The sequence below is a fragment of the Lottia gigantea genome (genome assembly GCF_000327385.1).
Source record: "Lottia gigantea unplaced genomic scaffold LOTGIsca_8, whole genome shotgun sequence".
NCBI lineage: Eukaryota > Metazoa > Mollusca > Gastropoda > Lottiidae > Lottia > Lottia gigantea.
Genome location: NW_008710662.1, coordinates 4,099,746 through 4,115,283, shown reverse-complemented (window position 1 = coordinate 4,115,283; position 15,538 = coordinate 4,099,746). Strand labels below are relative to the sequence as shown.

The following is a 15,538-nucleotide window of genomic DNA, read 5'->3' as shown; positions in this document are numbered from 1 at the left end:
ATAAAAATGAAATAATAAGTAAAGAACAAAGTCGGAAGTTTTAAACATTTAACAGTTTAGCCTTTTGAGATCGCAACATTTATGTTGATAACATAGTGAACAGCAATTACCAACCAAATGAGGCAATAGTTAGTGGAGTAAATAATGTACATTTTGAGTAAAAATAACTCACCAACTTGTGAACTGTCTTCGCCTCTTTCCACCTAAACTGTAAAGTCATGTGACATAACTATTCTCATCATGTGACATGCATTTTACAATGCTCTCCAGCTAAGGAGGTAAAAATTGTATTGCAAAATGGCCTCCGATGACACAGTTTATGCCGGCCTTCTTATTTTTTCAGTACTTTTTGGTAGTTTTATTAAGTATATTAGAGGCGCAAACGTAAAAAGATTTGTTACATGCTTGGTTGGAGTCATTCTAGTCGTTATCATTTGCAAGTTTCATTGTCTTCATTCGTTAATTGCTGTTTTGGTGAATTGTCTCCTCTTGAAATTTGTTAGTTGTAGGTTGGTAACTTGGTACCTTAATTTAATCTAAATTGCTAATAAATATAAACAGTCTTCTTCCACCATATATAATTATATAAATCCTTGCCGTGAGTTTTACTTAGTGCACAAAAAGTGTTGTCATTCACACAAGCATGTATTATCTAACTGGGACCCCTCTGCCTCCGGTATTCAGTAACTGTTGTCTGATGTATTTTTTGTTTATTTAAAAAGTGTCATTAAAGGGATATGCACGATTTTTTGGGGTTGATTTTAGTTTTGAATATATGTACATAATCTTCAGAAGTATAAGAAAATACAGTACAAAAATAACTTAATTCCTTCACAAATATTTCAAGCTAGGAGTTTCTTTTTTTATTTCTATAGATGCCCTTATAATTATACTTGTGTAACCTATTTTCGTGCATATAAATATTCAATACCGAATTTCTTCAGATTTAAAAAACGGAAACCTTTTTTTCTATGTCTAAGAAGTTTCCTCAGATATTTCATAAAATAATTAAAATTGGTTTGTTTCGATTTTTTTTATGAATCTTCCATTTTGGCCCATATTTCATGTGTGACCGTCTCGACAATAGCGGCAAACTGCATCACCTATTTTCGTGTACAATGTTTGATCTATAAATAAGTTGAAAAAAAAAATGTGGTATGGATTTATCATTAATAATATTTTATTATAACTAATGACAATTCCTTCAATGATAAATGATATAGGAAAAAAAATGTGACTGACAAAATTAGATAAGTAAAACAAGTGATTTATTGCTAAAAGTCATTGAAACTACATAAGAACATGTCCCACATTGGGTTCCATAGAATTTTTCTGCTGACACGGAACCTGCTAGTTTGTCGTTGGAATATATTCAAGCAGACGACACTTGGAATTCCGATTAAAGCTTAGGATTATAAGGAAAATTCAGCCGATAAAAATTTGTGATATTTGGTAATAATTGAAATCCACCATTTTGTTTATGTCAAAGTATACATTAATACATTTTACCTTGCTTGAAACTACTGGATTCATTCTGCTAGTTGACAGTGTGCAGACAACCCATGTTTATCAAAACAAGCAAATACGGAGGTGCCACGAGGTCGCACCTGTGAATTATTAATCATTTCTGGAAATGAACGAAAAATAGGTTAGCACGAAATTAGGTTACTTGACTGTATGGCAGTGTCTCAAGAAAAAAAGATTTGTCTTTTTAACTTTCAAATACAGATAATTCTGGACACACATGGATTAGAAGGCTCACATTTCGGCTTTGAGCTGTGAACACTACTGATTGACTAAGCATAAAAAATTCCCGTTTCTGAGACTAATGTAAGATTGTTCATAATAAAAAAAGTCGAACTTGTTCCTTTAAATATCTGTTAAAAACAGTTCTACTTTTAGATAGTGCTAGGAGTTTACCTTTGTTTTAAATTTTAGATATGTACATCTTGTTAGCTATGTTTGGGCATTTGGTTATTTAGCATTATTTAGAACTATTCATTATTTTGGATTGCCAACTGCTCCACCATTATCCAATGCTGTCCAACTATTTATCACCTTACGGGTAAGTTTTTTTTAAAGAATATTTGATAATTAGCTTATTTTTATGATAAACAAAAAAAAAAAACCATATTTTTAATGACATTGTTTTTCTTATACGCCCACATTATAATGTGGTCTGTCCGTCCACAATTGGCTTGTGAACACAATAGAGACTACAGTTTTCATCAGCTTTTAATGAAATTTGGTGTGATCATTTATAATGATGAGATCTTGGACAAGTTCGAATTTGACAAATCCTTCGATAAATGTTTTTTGAGTTATTGCGTGTACACAATCTAGACTAAAGTTTTCATCCATTTAAATGAAATTTGGTGTGATAATTTGTAATGATGAGATCTTAGTCAAGTTTGAATTTGACGATTTATTTGATCAAAGGAATGGTCCTTGACCTAGTAAAAATGCATCAAAATTTGTTGGCTTGTGAACGCAATAGAGGTGACAGCTTATATCAGAATTTAGTGTGTTTGATTAAATCAACAATATGTTGCACAAATTAGATTTTTAGTATGATTTGACACACAGATTGGTGTCTATACTTTCAGTATATCAGGAAAGTGGGCATATCTTTCTAGGCATCCATTTGTTTATCAACTGATCAAGAAAAGGGAAAACTGACTTAAATGAATATTAAAAGTAGCTTGTTAACTCATAATCTGACTCTGATGATATTGACAAGAGGGCAATTCCATGGTAAATGATACTGATTTATGAAATTTAGAATAAATCAGAAAGTTTAGAAACTTTTTTTATTTCAATAAGAATATATTATACTTAATTATTTTGGGAAATTTATTATGAAATAAAATAAATGAAATATTTAAAAATATTATTTTGACGAATTTTTGGAGGAATATCTTGTGTATCAGTAATTTTATGAAATTATATCAATTTTGTTTATTTATCTTAAAGGGCTTGTAAAACATTCAAATCACTATTGAAATTAGTTCTATTTAGATACACATGTAAGATAAGAAACATTTTTCTTCTAAAGAATGAAAAATTGAAATTCTTTTGCTTAACTTTTTTAACAACATACCATTTTTAAGTCAGCGGTACAAAATAGTACGTCCGTTACCATATGGGGCTATTTTTCACTGTCAAACATTTATTAACACATGTAAAAATATAGGGTTCTATAATCAAAGCTAACTAATTGCCCATAGTATGCTCATAAAGCAGCTGCCTTGAAAATGTTTAAAATTTCAAAGTTAAGGCCCTATTTCAAATTGTGTGTCCGTTACAAATTTATGTACGTCCGTTACCTTGTACGTCTGTTACCTTGATTTAAGGCAATCTTATTGCATTTGTGTTGTTTTCAAAATCATTTATATAATACATGGGCATGTGTTGGTAAATATCATACCTGTAGGCCTTGCTAAGGGACAGAACACTGAGCTTAAGGCCTTAATTTCCTTTCATGAAATGGGGGGCGTATATTGCCGTCACCCATGTCCGTCCGTCCATCGTAAACACTCTAAAAGACACAATTCTTGACGGATTTTGTCAAAACTTGGTGTGAGTGTTCGTAATCACCCAAGGATGAACCCTGTTGAAAATCAGAAGAATCGAAAAATATTAAGTATGAGTTATTGCCCTTGTTCTTGAAAACATGTTTAATTTTTAGCTCGTAAACACACTAGAAGGCACAATTCTTGACGGATTTTGAGAAAACTTGGCATGAGAGTTTGTTATCACCACAGAATAAACCCTATTGAAAATCAGAAAAATCGAAAAATATTTAGTATGAGCTAAAATTTGAACATGTTTTCAAGAACAAGGGCAATAACTCATACTCAATATTATTCAGTATCGCCCTAAAGAGTTCAAAAGAAGTGTATGACTGAAGGTTGAATATTTCATACTGGTGATTGTTACTGTGCTGCTAAATATTTTTATTCAAAATCAAAGCTGACAGTGGGCGAATATTATCTTGCTTGGCAAGCTATCTTACCTCATCTTTTCAACCATATTTTGAATATGATAAAGCTTTGAATTGATTGAACCTTCTGAGAGCTGTCAAGTATGTGTTCTCAGCGCTATACTACTCAGAGAGCACTATTGTATATCAGAAAGAAGGGAGATGCTGTATTTGAAATATATATTTGCACGTGTACGTCCGTTACCTTAATATAAATGATATAACAGTTGAGATAAGGTATGAATCAAGATTTTAAACCAATTGTTGAATAACTGTTCAATATATACAGAAATATATCCTGAAGATTTTTTTTTGGAAATCCATAATTCACAGACTTTCAGTATTAAACGTACGGTTTCATAATTTACAACTTTTGGGTTGTACGTCCGTTACTAAACTTGAATTATCAAATAAATTGAACCAGAAAAAAATATTACCCACTGAAAGGCATAATGGTTCTCTGTTATAAACCATTCATTGTTTAAATATTGCAAATAACATTTCAGCCTAAAACTTTTACTGGTAAGGACAGAAAATTGTCTGAAATGTACGTCCGTTACCATGGAATTGCCCAAGAAATGAATTACTCAATAAGAGCTCTTTCTATATAAACTTCCAGCAACAATATAAGGTTCTGCATTGGACTGAATTAAAGCCATTTAGTTTTCAATGATAAGCTTATGTGTATTAAAGGAAAAATGTGTTATTATGTTTTTATAGCTGATTGGTTTGGCATTTGAAATACATGATGTAAATAAGATAACAGATAATGCAGAAGAAAATATATTATTGAAGAAATATACTTTTATTGATAGAAATAACTTATGGCATACATTTAGTTATTCTTTTTGTTATATTGGCCTTTTAACAGGTATGCTATGTATTATGTTCAGTAAAAAAAACATTCTTGCTCGAGTTTCTTATGTGATAGATAGAAAGCAAAGTCCTCACTGGTCAAGATCACAATTATTAGTATCATAGTATGTCTGATGAGTATGGTTCCCAACATTTTGGACTATTTGTACCTCTTTCTAACTAATGTAACTAATGGGGTACTAGTGCCTCAGGGAACTAGGGTTCTAATGTAAATTTATTATATTTCAGGTCCATACTACAAATATAGTGTTTATTCATATTTATTACATAATGATAATAGTAATAAAATACCAAGTTTAATACCTTTATATCATAAAATAAAACCACTACCAATCATAATTACCACATTTTATACTTTATCTTACTATTTTGATGTTCAGGTTTGTACATTTTTCTTATTGAAATTAGTACTATTCTGTCCATTATTCTTCGAACATATTACATTAGCATTTTTTAAGACTAGGATTGTGGTTATAATATGTAAGCTAATTTAGATTCAGTAGGATATTCTGAGAGTTGACACATCAGTTAAATAATTTCTTAATTATGTTGTTGAGTTAAAATATTATTTAGGCTACTGTATTGATATTAATCATTTACTTATGGTACAATAATTTCTTTACAGTATGCTAAAACAGATGAGTTCTATGAAAGATCATTCTGGTATAGATTATTCTTTATGGTACCAATGTTTATGATATTTCGTACTAGATTATATATTGCATGGATATTATCTGAATGTATGTGTATGACTTCAACATTAGGTGCCTTCCCTGTAAAGGCTGAATCTCGTTGTGGTCAGGGACCAACAGACTTGACAGCTTTAGAAGATAGGTAAGAAAAATAAAGGAGATTAGTACCAGCTAATTACAAACTACATGCAGACAACCTAATATGGTTATCCATTTGAAAGGACATCCCTTTTCAATAAGCAAAAATTACCGAAGAGTCACTCACGTCAAGGTTTTGACTACAATCCCAGCTGGGTCCACATCAGCAAGATCCTTAAAGAAAACTGTCACATCCTTTCCAGTTCCAATGACTGCAACAGAGCGTTCCCTGTCTTACAGCATACAGACAAACCTCTTCTCTTAAAGATCTCTTCATAACTCATGTATTATCCATAACTGCCAATATTGCAACACGCTTACAAATAAAAACACGTTTTCTTCCTCCATCACCAAAATATCATGTAACTGTTCCAAAACCTGAACTTGCAACAGTAGAAATATCATCTAACTCCTTACGTTCAATCTAAGTCATAAACAATATGTTGGCGAGAGAATCTTCCGTATTAGGCTGAAAGAACACTTTGCTGACATCTATCATAAGAGAGACACACCAGTCGCCTCTCACTCCATTTACCAAGACACTCCAGTTGAAATCTTGACTGCTAAATAATCAAACAACTGGGCACCAACCCGGGCCTATCACAATCCACAGCCAACAGGCGCTCCAAAATCTAAACTTGGACACCCCTACTTCTCTCCTTGTTAGACATTTAAGGGTAGAGATCACATTAAACACAATTTTATTATATACTTATTTATATACCATTTTTTATTGTACTCAGTGTTTCAACAATTTACTTTTGTCATCATCACCTATTTTGAATCTATTAAATAGTAGTAATTTTATGGAAAGATTATATTCTGTTTGAACTGGAATAGATCTAAATTTTTTATTTCAGTGTAAAAGAAGAGAAGGTAGAATATGATCATAATACAGTTTATAATTTAGACATATATGGATGTGAACTGGCACCTCAAACAAAAGATGGATTAAAAGCCTGGAATAAATCAGTTCAATACTGGTTAGCAGCTTATGTTCATAAACGTGTTCCAATTAAATCTTTAAAGTAGGTATTCAGTTGTATAACTATGTTATAGACATGAAAGTAAAAGATGTATATATCAATGCTCATGATAATTGATGGTTTGATAGGACCTACATGTACGCAACTCATAAAATTCCGTGGCAATACAAGTATTCAAGTAGCTATGATTATCCTAGCACCTTCCTGCAATCCTGCCTAGGAATCCTCATTATTAAATCAATTGAAATTCTGTCCAAAACTTTGTACAGCCCTCTCACATCCTTATTTTTTATTTCATTTCTTATTTTCAATAACTTGACAAAATTTAAATTGTGAATCATGCTAAATTACTTTGGATTGCCAAGATACTTTGTGCTCCAATAAATGTGACAAAAAAATCTCTTCTTTAAAATTTTAACATTCTGTTGATTTCAGAGTATCAGTCACAATGGCAGTAAGTGCTTATTGGCATGGTATACATCCTGGTTATTACCTATCATTCATGACAGTACCACCTATATTGATGGCTGAACAAGCCATGATTAAAGCTTTTAGAACCAATACATCTGTTCAACAAGAAAAACTATTTGATTGGGCTTGTTGGTTTTTTAAAATGCGTGGATTTGACTATATGTGTATGGGATTTCTATTATTAGGAGCTGGAGAAACATTGCGGTATTGGTCATCAATTTATTATATAGCCCATGTTTTCACCCTTTTATTTTTTATATTAGGAACAGTTGTTAACTTTATCAAACCAAAACCAAAATCAAAGTCTAAAAACAGTTAATCAAATTATTTTATAGATTATCTAGTCTGCGTGTAAACTGAATTAGTTAGGCTATATATTAAAAACTTTTTTGTTGGCCGATTTGATTTGGTTTTGATTTGCAAGTACAATTTGGTTCCATTTCGATTAGATTAGCAGTTGTCTACAAATGGAAATTGGATGTTGTGGATTAGGCAATATAGCTGCCTCCGCTGACAACATAAGAAAGTCATCTATTTTGATTATTATTATTACTATTGTTGACCTGCAACCATTAGTTAAAAGTCTAATCTAATCACATCCTGGGAAGATTAGGATTAAGCCTAATTGGTTTAGGTAGACATTCTAACAAATGTATCGATTAGGCTATACTTCCTGGCTCCCAATTGCACAAAATAGCTAATCTTTCAAATTGAATCGGCCTGCAAAAACACCCTAGCAATATATCAAAAGATTACCGAGGTAATGTGTTTCTCTTATAGAATACTCAGTTCAGTCTTATGCATGAGAAACTCTATACCGCCATTTAATTGGTAGTCAATTGGGAGAATGTCAGAGACAATTGTACCATTTTGTGTTAGAAAGCTATACTTTTATTTTTGATATCACTGTCTGAGTCTCTTCAAAACCCATATATTCTTGAACTTGAGACAAAAGAGGCATTTTATATATATTATTTAACCTTGTATGGGCATCAGAAATAGGCAGTTCCTATTCTCAAAAAACATTTGGGTATTTGTGCAAACATCATTATCAGGACAAAGCTTTCTTACAGGCTTTTGATTACTGGTCATGAAAAGCTGAATGTCAGTACAAATGAAAGGCTAGAAATCCTTAAAAAGATCAACATATGCCCAACCCAAAGACTTTGGGCCAAAGTAAAGACCCAGCATTTATTGTTTATAATATTGATTGATTTATATTTGCCATATTTTAATAATAAATATATTTTGTTAAGAATGACGACTACTACTTCTGTCCATGTAAACCTCAGAACATTATTCTGATTTATTGTCAAGACAAGTCATTATTTTTAAACGCAGATAATTCCGGAAACACATAAATATAAAGGCTTAAATTTAGATTGTGAGCTGATAACACCATTACTGATAGCTGATAAATTCCTGTTTCTGACGAAGGTACCATTGGCCAAACAGATTGCGAACCTGTCCTTTTAACATTGATAAATACGTTACAGGTATGACTCATGTAATAGTCTTTTCACTAAACAATTTAAATCAATATAGAATTTCACCTCTTTCATAATCTGATAATCTTATAATTGTATAATATCTCTTAAAACAAAAGGAATGTAGATGTAATAGATATTAAACAGCTCAATTGTCACATACGATACTTTTTACAATGACTAGAATGTTCTGATAACTACACTCCTTCACCAGTAGGATGAGATATCTCTTGTATAACTAAATGAAGAATTTGATTTTGTTCAGCTGATAACATTGGCCAGATTTCTGTTTGTAATGCCTGTAATGATTCAATATCTCTAGATTGACAAGCCATCTGAAATAAAATATAAACCATTTAGGAAGTGTGGAGGTGACTAGAAAAATTTAAAGCACAACGGTAGTGCAACACTTGCTGACCCTATTCCAGCCTCTGATTGCTACTTATGACTGCTGTCGGCTGGTGTAGGGTCAGAAAAAGTAGGCTGCGAAAAATGATGCAGGGGTTTCCACCAAAGCCAGATATATTCAGAAAGATGGATATTTTTGTAGTTCAATCAAACCATCATTATCCCCCTACACCATTCATGTCATGTCTGCGGTTCCATCAAAGCTGATGCTCAACACTAATACCTAAATTTACCCCTTTCAATTCTCATCCATATGAGTCTTAATATGTATAGTATTTGTACTCACCACAATTGATTGTAATAAGAGAAATAAATCTTCATCTAAATACTGAGCTAAATATGGAAAATAAAAAGCAGTGGATCAAAATCACACATATCCAACGAGTCACTTTTCTAAAACAAAACAGGTATTAGTTGCAACTTGAATTTAATGACCACTTCTATATTAGATGTTATTTGAATCAAAATGAAACTTTTACCACAGATAGTCATTCAAGCTTACACTTAATTGATTATATTCTTAAATTTGTTATGAAATACACCTCAGTTGTAAACAATATTTCACTTACACATATCCCTCAAAGGTTTAACATTATTTCATATTCTTTGATTTGTTACTAATATTTACCTGAAAAATTATCTTCTGTAGTTTCCCAAGCATATTTTTCTAATGTTTGAGCATGTTCTGGTCTGATACGCTGTGGAGTAGGCTGAAAATAATCAGTGTTATTAAAATCAAGTAACCTAATTTCGTTGATTTCCAGAAAGCATTAATAATTGACATGAGCGACCTTGCACGACCTCCGCATTAGTTTGTTTTGATAAACATGGGTTTTCTCTACAATATCAGCTAGTAGAATGAATTCAGTAGTTTCAAGCAAGGTAAAATGTATTAATGTATACTTTGACAAATACAAAATGGCGGATTTCAGTTATTACCAAAAGTCACCATTTTTCACCGAATTTCCTTATAATCTCAAGCGGTAATCGGAATTCCAAGTGTCGTCTGCTAGAATGTAGTCCAACGAATGAAGTCATGTGATCAACTAGCGGATTCTGTGTCAGCAGAAAATTTCTATGAAACACAAAGTGGACCATATTCTTATGTTGTTTCAGTGACTTTTAGCAATAAATCACGCTACGTATCTTATTTTGTCAACCACTATTTTTTTTTTAAATCGTGGTTCTTTGAAGGAATTGTCACTAGTTATAATGAATTGATATTAATGATAAATACTAAGAGAAGTTAATTATACCGGTATCCATATAACGTGTTTTTCTAGACTTATTTATAGATCAAACATTGTACACGAAAATAGGTGACGCATTCTGCCGCCGTTACCAAGTTGGTTGCTCATGAAATATGGATCAAAGTGAAGGATTAATAAATAAAATCGAAACAAACCAATTTTGATAATTTTGTGGAATATCTGAGGAAACATCTAAGACATAAAAAAAAATTTCGTTTTTTTAACTTTGACGAAATTCGGTGTTGAATCTTTATATCCGAAAATAGGTTACACCACTGTACTCTATATATTAAATAATAACTATCCAAATAATCACAATTTTGCATGTAAGTGAATTTTAAAGATAGCTTTTCAATTTCTTAAATATATATAATCAAGTAACATAAGATTTGGTTACCTGTAAAAGCATCAATAACAATACTCTAGCTATTTCACATTTGACTAACATATCAACATAGGGTCCTAGTGGTTTTCCTGTTGTCGTTGAACCTTGAATTGAAACAAACAAAGCTATAGACTATTTAATTATAGATGATCATAAACCTGTATTACTTTTAAAAACACAATTCTTTTGTCTCTTGGAGTATCTATACATGATGTCATGATTAAATTATATGAATTGACTTGAGACAGCAGTCTATAGTCACAATCTTACCTCCTCTTTCTTGAGCTAAATAAGTCATTTCTGTTAAAACTGCTAATGCTCCTTCATAATCTTCTACAATATTCAAAATTGTATGTCTTGTAAGTGCTATACTAGTGTATTTTGTGAGGTACTCAACTGTTTTTTTCAAAACTAAGGTAGGAAGCACAAGATTAAAATCATACTAATAAGTCGAGGAAGAAATTCAAAATGGTTGTGAACTACGTTCGTTTGTTATGTAAGAACCAAACATGGTTTTGTATAAATTTGTTTTCAGTAGACATAATAAATGACAGTTGGGACTATTTGGTGTTAATCATGTAGCTATGCATTATAACACTTGTAAAATATATTGAACAAGTAACTTTACACTGAAGATCAATTATTCTCCATTGCAATTGTGTCAAAATTTGAGTTGTATATAGATTCTATAATTTTACTACACCAAATGAATATTAGGCTCTACTTACTTGTTTCTATTTTACATGATGAAACTAAATCTAAAGCTTCTAGACAGTCCAAGGGGCTCTGAAAGAACAATTTTAAAAGGAATGACAAAAGAAAGCGAGGATACAAATCGCTGTATATGTAAACAAACAATAAGATGTATGGCATTTCTGAGTATGTTTTTTTTTTGCAGTTTTCTGTTCTGTTGTTGAAAGTTCACTCTCTTTGAAGTCACACAGCTTTGACCAAAGGTTTGAATATGACCTTAGAATCCCAAAGATTGAACATTGTTCAGAAGACCTTCACCTAAATAAAATGGAAGTTCTAATATAGAAAAGTAGACCTACTTGAGATAAGAGTTCTGCAGATCTTTGAAAATGTCCAACAGCTTCACCTGGTTTGTCTAAATTCTACAATATATAATAATGACCGATAAGAGGCCAGTAATACAATAAAACAGTAGCCTACTTGGATAATTCATGACAAAAAATTATGTCTTCATAAATAATGTTGAAATCTGATTAGTATTAATAGGTTCAACGTTCTTCATTGTCTTACCTTTAAAGCATGACCAAGTTCAAGAGAAAGTGAGGCTGCTAGACTTATCTGTTTGTTTTCTATATGGACCTGTAACAAATAAGTAAATATGAAATATTATAATCCATATTTGAGATCAAATGTAAGAGAAAGGTTTACTTATTCTTGCAGAACAAAAAAAAAACACTTGCAAAAAGTACCATAAATAAAGGCACTGTGTGCTAAAGGCTTGAGGTTGAAAAGAAGGGGTAAAATTTCTTCTGTGCACACTGCTTGCCTTTCTTGCATTTCACCCAAGATAACATTATTCTGGAAACCATCAATCCACTTCTATATTTTATAAGCAATGAGGTCATATTTACCAACTTTACCTAACAAGAAGATGAAGTGAAACAGGTAATAAACACACTCACTCTGATAGCATGACCATAACAATTGATTGCAGCTATCAAATGTTCTTCAAAACTGACACATTTAATTTGTTGATTCTTGATTTCAGCTTTTAGAAAGGATCTTGCTGCACTGGTTAAAGCTAATGCCTCCCCAGCATGATTTGTCTGAGTATGTTCACATCTACAGAAAGTTATAAAAACATATTAACATGACAAGCAAAATTGGCAATGACATTCAGTGGTGGTAGACAAGTCTGCAGAACCGGTTTAGGGGTATATGAGTATTATACCCAGATATTCATTGATACCGCAAAACATTTCTGGCATAGAACTATGGCATGGATTTTAATCATCCTTGAATACTAAGTAGGAAAGCAGAAGTGGTTATTTGACATGGATATATAATCTTAAAGTGCCTTAAATCACAGAAATGATTGGGATCAAACTTCATGGATTTTGGGGAAGATACCTAGGATATCAATTCACCATCTAATTTAGGTAAGATGTAAATATATATATACCTAGCCTGAGCTAAACAGCAAAACCCAGAATATTGTGGACATTCCTGTTGATCTAAATTTTTAGCTAAACTACCTGAAAAATTAATTTCATCTTAAACAAAAGTCACTGATTCAGATAAATTGAAATTTGCAAAATCACTAATAACTTGATCTGGGATAATTTTCAGATTGCACAAAAAAATGCAAATAACTTATCTGAAATTTATATGTAGTTACAGATATAATCTTATTGAAGCACAATCAGGTTCAAAGTAAGTAAATAAGAAAGTAGAAAAAGAAACAATTCTATTTTAACTATCCCCTTAGGGCTAGCGCACATGAGAGCTCCCAGCTGAGCAAAATTTCATTTGTGCCTCTCAGCTCAGAGCGGAGTTTACTTAAGTTTTTTTTCATTCGAGGCGTTAAGGAAATTATCTGTCGTGTTTGATAATTTTTTCCTCGAATTAAAAATACCTTACCGTATGCGCACTCGAAAGCTCTTAGCTTTCAACTTTGAACTGGGGCCCATGCGCTAGCACATGATCAAACAAAAATGGCTGCGCCCATCGGTGAATGCGAGTTTGAATCCATTGGCGTATCCATTGGCGTATCCATAGCTTACGAGAGCATGCAAGTATTCTTCGTCGGCAACGATGCAACAACAAAAGAAGAAGTAAAATTTCTTCATATTCTGAATCATTCGAAGGGTTGTTGACGTCCGACATTTTGTTAAAGTGACACGGTCACGTGATCTAGTTATTTTTAGACGTCTATGACTCAACACCCTGTTTACGAAAGTTCTAAGCTTAACGTGTGCGGGGGAAAACGACGAAAGCTGCGAGCTGAGCTGGGAGACACAAATGAAATTTTGCTTAGCTGGGAGCTATCGTGTGTGCTAGCCTTTAACCACCCCCTAATGCCTCATAACAATCTAATATATTCTTCACTAAAAAAAATCCTTTCTATTACAGAACTATAACAGTATTTGACAGAAGTTTTCTTTTACTTCATAGGTCTTATCAAGATGGTAACCATTACTTACCAAACTGCTCTATCCCTTCTGATAAATTTGGTTTTTTCAAAAACCTCCTACAAATAAAATGTTGATTTTGATTAACAACCCTGACTGAACAGAATGCAAATATGGGAGAATTAAAGTTCATAAATTTAGGACAGAATTGTGGGGAAGGTTACATACCTGCTTAGCCTTAGGCCTCACTTCAATAATGCCCTCACTTCATAATGAAACTGGATTTAGAAGTTATGTATGAAGTGGTAAAATTAGATCTTATAAAATCCTGAAAATTTATTTGAATTTTGAATATCAGAAAACAAAACCCTTAAGACTAAGTTATACTTACTTTTTCAGTTTATTGGACACTGCCCTATATTGTCCAAGAACATCATTATCCTTTTCCATTTCAATATATAAAATATATCAAACCATACTAGTAGCCTGTAAACGAAAAGAAATTTTCTTCTTTAATATGATGATTGATTTCTGTTTTATATTGTGTGTTTTTTTTCTTTTGATAATCATTCAGTTTTGAATCTAATTTTGAGGGTCAACTACTCTCAGGCTACATTGAGCTCAGCATTGAATTTTTCGCTAATTTCACCTTTATGACAAAGAATTTCAATTGCATGCTATTTATCTTCCGATCAGGAGTATCTATTAGGGCCTTTAAGATTTGGAAATTTTACATTTGAAATAAATATTTCCCCTCTGTAAAAATCAAATTTTCAATTAATAATTCTTCATAATTTAAGTAGGCTAAATTATATTGGCCTTTTTATCAAACCAAAGTCAAAGCCAGTGTAATACTCTCAGCAGGCCTGAAGTTGATATCTTAATTCATACAGATAATTATTAACTGGTGAAATGGGATTCTGTTTCTGTAAATATAAAAACTAGTAGTCAGCAGCACCCTCATTAGGGGATGAGAAAATGTGAATTATACCCCAGAACAGAAACACTCGGCAGTTTTTATTTTATCAGAAAATGATTTGATTAACATTGCTGAAAATAGCACTTGAGGGCTTTTAATTCTAATTATAATTAATTCTCAGATCAGATTCTCAGATCTCTGGAAATGGCGCTTCGGGGCTTAGTATTCTTAATACAAAATTCACAGGTTCCCTTTGTAATTTCGCACCTTTGGTTCCCATGACGGCATGAGTTAAATCATAACACATGTAATTTCTAATTGCATATCGAAGGTGTTTGAAATCACAGAAAATGCCTTTTTCGGCACTGGAAGACAATTTTCAAAGGTAAATTGTGTGGCGGTTCACAAAAGCTTTATACAAAAAATCTTGATGCGGATTTTTATGTCTCAGAATCATCAGAAATGCCCTCAATGGGCTTCTATTTTTTTAAATGTCTTCTGGGATGATCTCCCAGACCCCTACTTGTATTTTAGCTTTTGACTCTCTACAGCAACACCGGCCAAGGGCCCAAGGCCTACTATAGGCTTTTAGATTGAAATGATTTCATTTATTTTGTTATCTAGCAATTCGCATGTCATAATCAGCATTATAGGCAGTATGTCGCACCGGCGTTTCATACATTTCAATTTCAGTTACAAATGAAAGACATCGGCACGTTAAATCTTACAGCCTTCCCACTAGGCTACTATGCCAATAGCAGTAGAGAAAAGCTAGATGGAAGTAATGCTTCAACATACCACACTTGTCCACTTGTCTAATGCCAGTGAAGGTGGGGTAGG

The 15,538-nt window shown here is 32.3% G+C and overlaps 2 protein-coding genes across 2 annotated transcripts; one reads left to right on the top strand and one right to left on the bottom strand.

Annotated features, from left to right (window-relative positions):
- Nucleotides 1-297: 297 nt before the first annotated feature.
- LOTGIDRAFT_155546 (hypothetical protein) lies at nt 298-7,464 on the top strand (the record flags this gene model as incomplete). The annotated part of the gene is made up of 7 exons (XM_009067089.1): nt 298-509; nt 1,939-2,065; nt 4,703-4,853; nt 5,087-5,238; nt 5,484-5,692; nt 6,549-6,716; nt 7,110-7,464. 7 exons carry the CDS (start codon nt 298-300, stop codon nt 7,462-7,464), a joined length of 1,374 nt encoding a protein of 457 aa, XP_009065337.1.
- LOTGIDRAFT_203270 (hypothetical protein) lies at nt 7,163-15,538 on the bottom strand. Its single transcript, XM_009067088.1, has 13 exons — nt 15,497-15,538; nt 14,171-14,265; nt 13,852-13,898; nt 12,831-12,903; nt 12,331-12,490; nt 11,939-12,007; nt 11,728-11,790; nt 11,404-11,461; nt 10,946-11,008; nt 10,688-10,779; nt 9,669-9,750; nt 9,327-9,373; nt 7,163-8,967 (listed from the first exon to the last, which is right to left on the bottom strand). The coding sequence occupies exons 2-13, from the start codon at nt 14,227-14,229 to the stop codon at nt 8,830-8,832; spliced, it is 951 nt and encodes a 316-aa protein (XP_009065336.1). The 5' UTR covers nt 14,230-14,265; nt 15,497-15,538; the 3' UTR covers nt 7,163-8,829.

What these genes read in the sequence shown, in the direction of transcription:
- LOTGIDRAFT_203270 (XM_009067088.1), bottom strand. Translation starts at nt 14,229, where the DNA reads ATGGAAAAGGATAATGATGTTCTTGGACAATATAGGGCAGTGTCCAAT. An exon ending in AGAAGGGATAGAGCAGTTTG is followed by an intron (nt 12,904 to 13,851) that starts GTAAGTAATGGT and finishes TTAATTTTTCAG; the next exon opens with GTAGTTTAGCTAAAAATTTA. An exon ending in CTGCAGAACTCTTATCTCAA is followed by an intron (nt 11,462 to 11,727) that starts GTAGGTCTACTT and finishes TTGTTCTTTCAG; the next exon opens with AGCCCCTTGGACTGTCTAGA.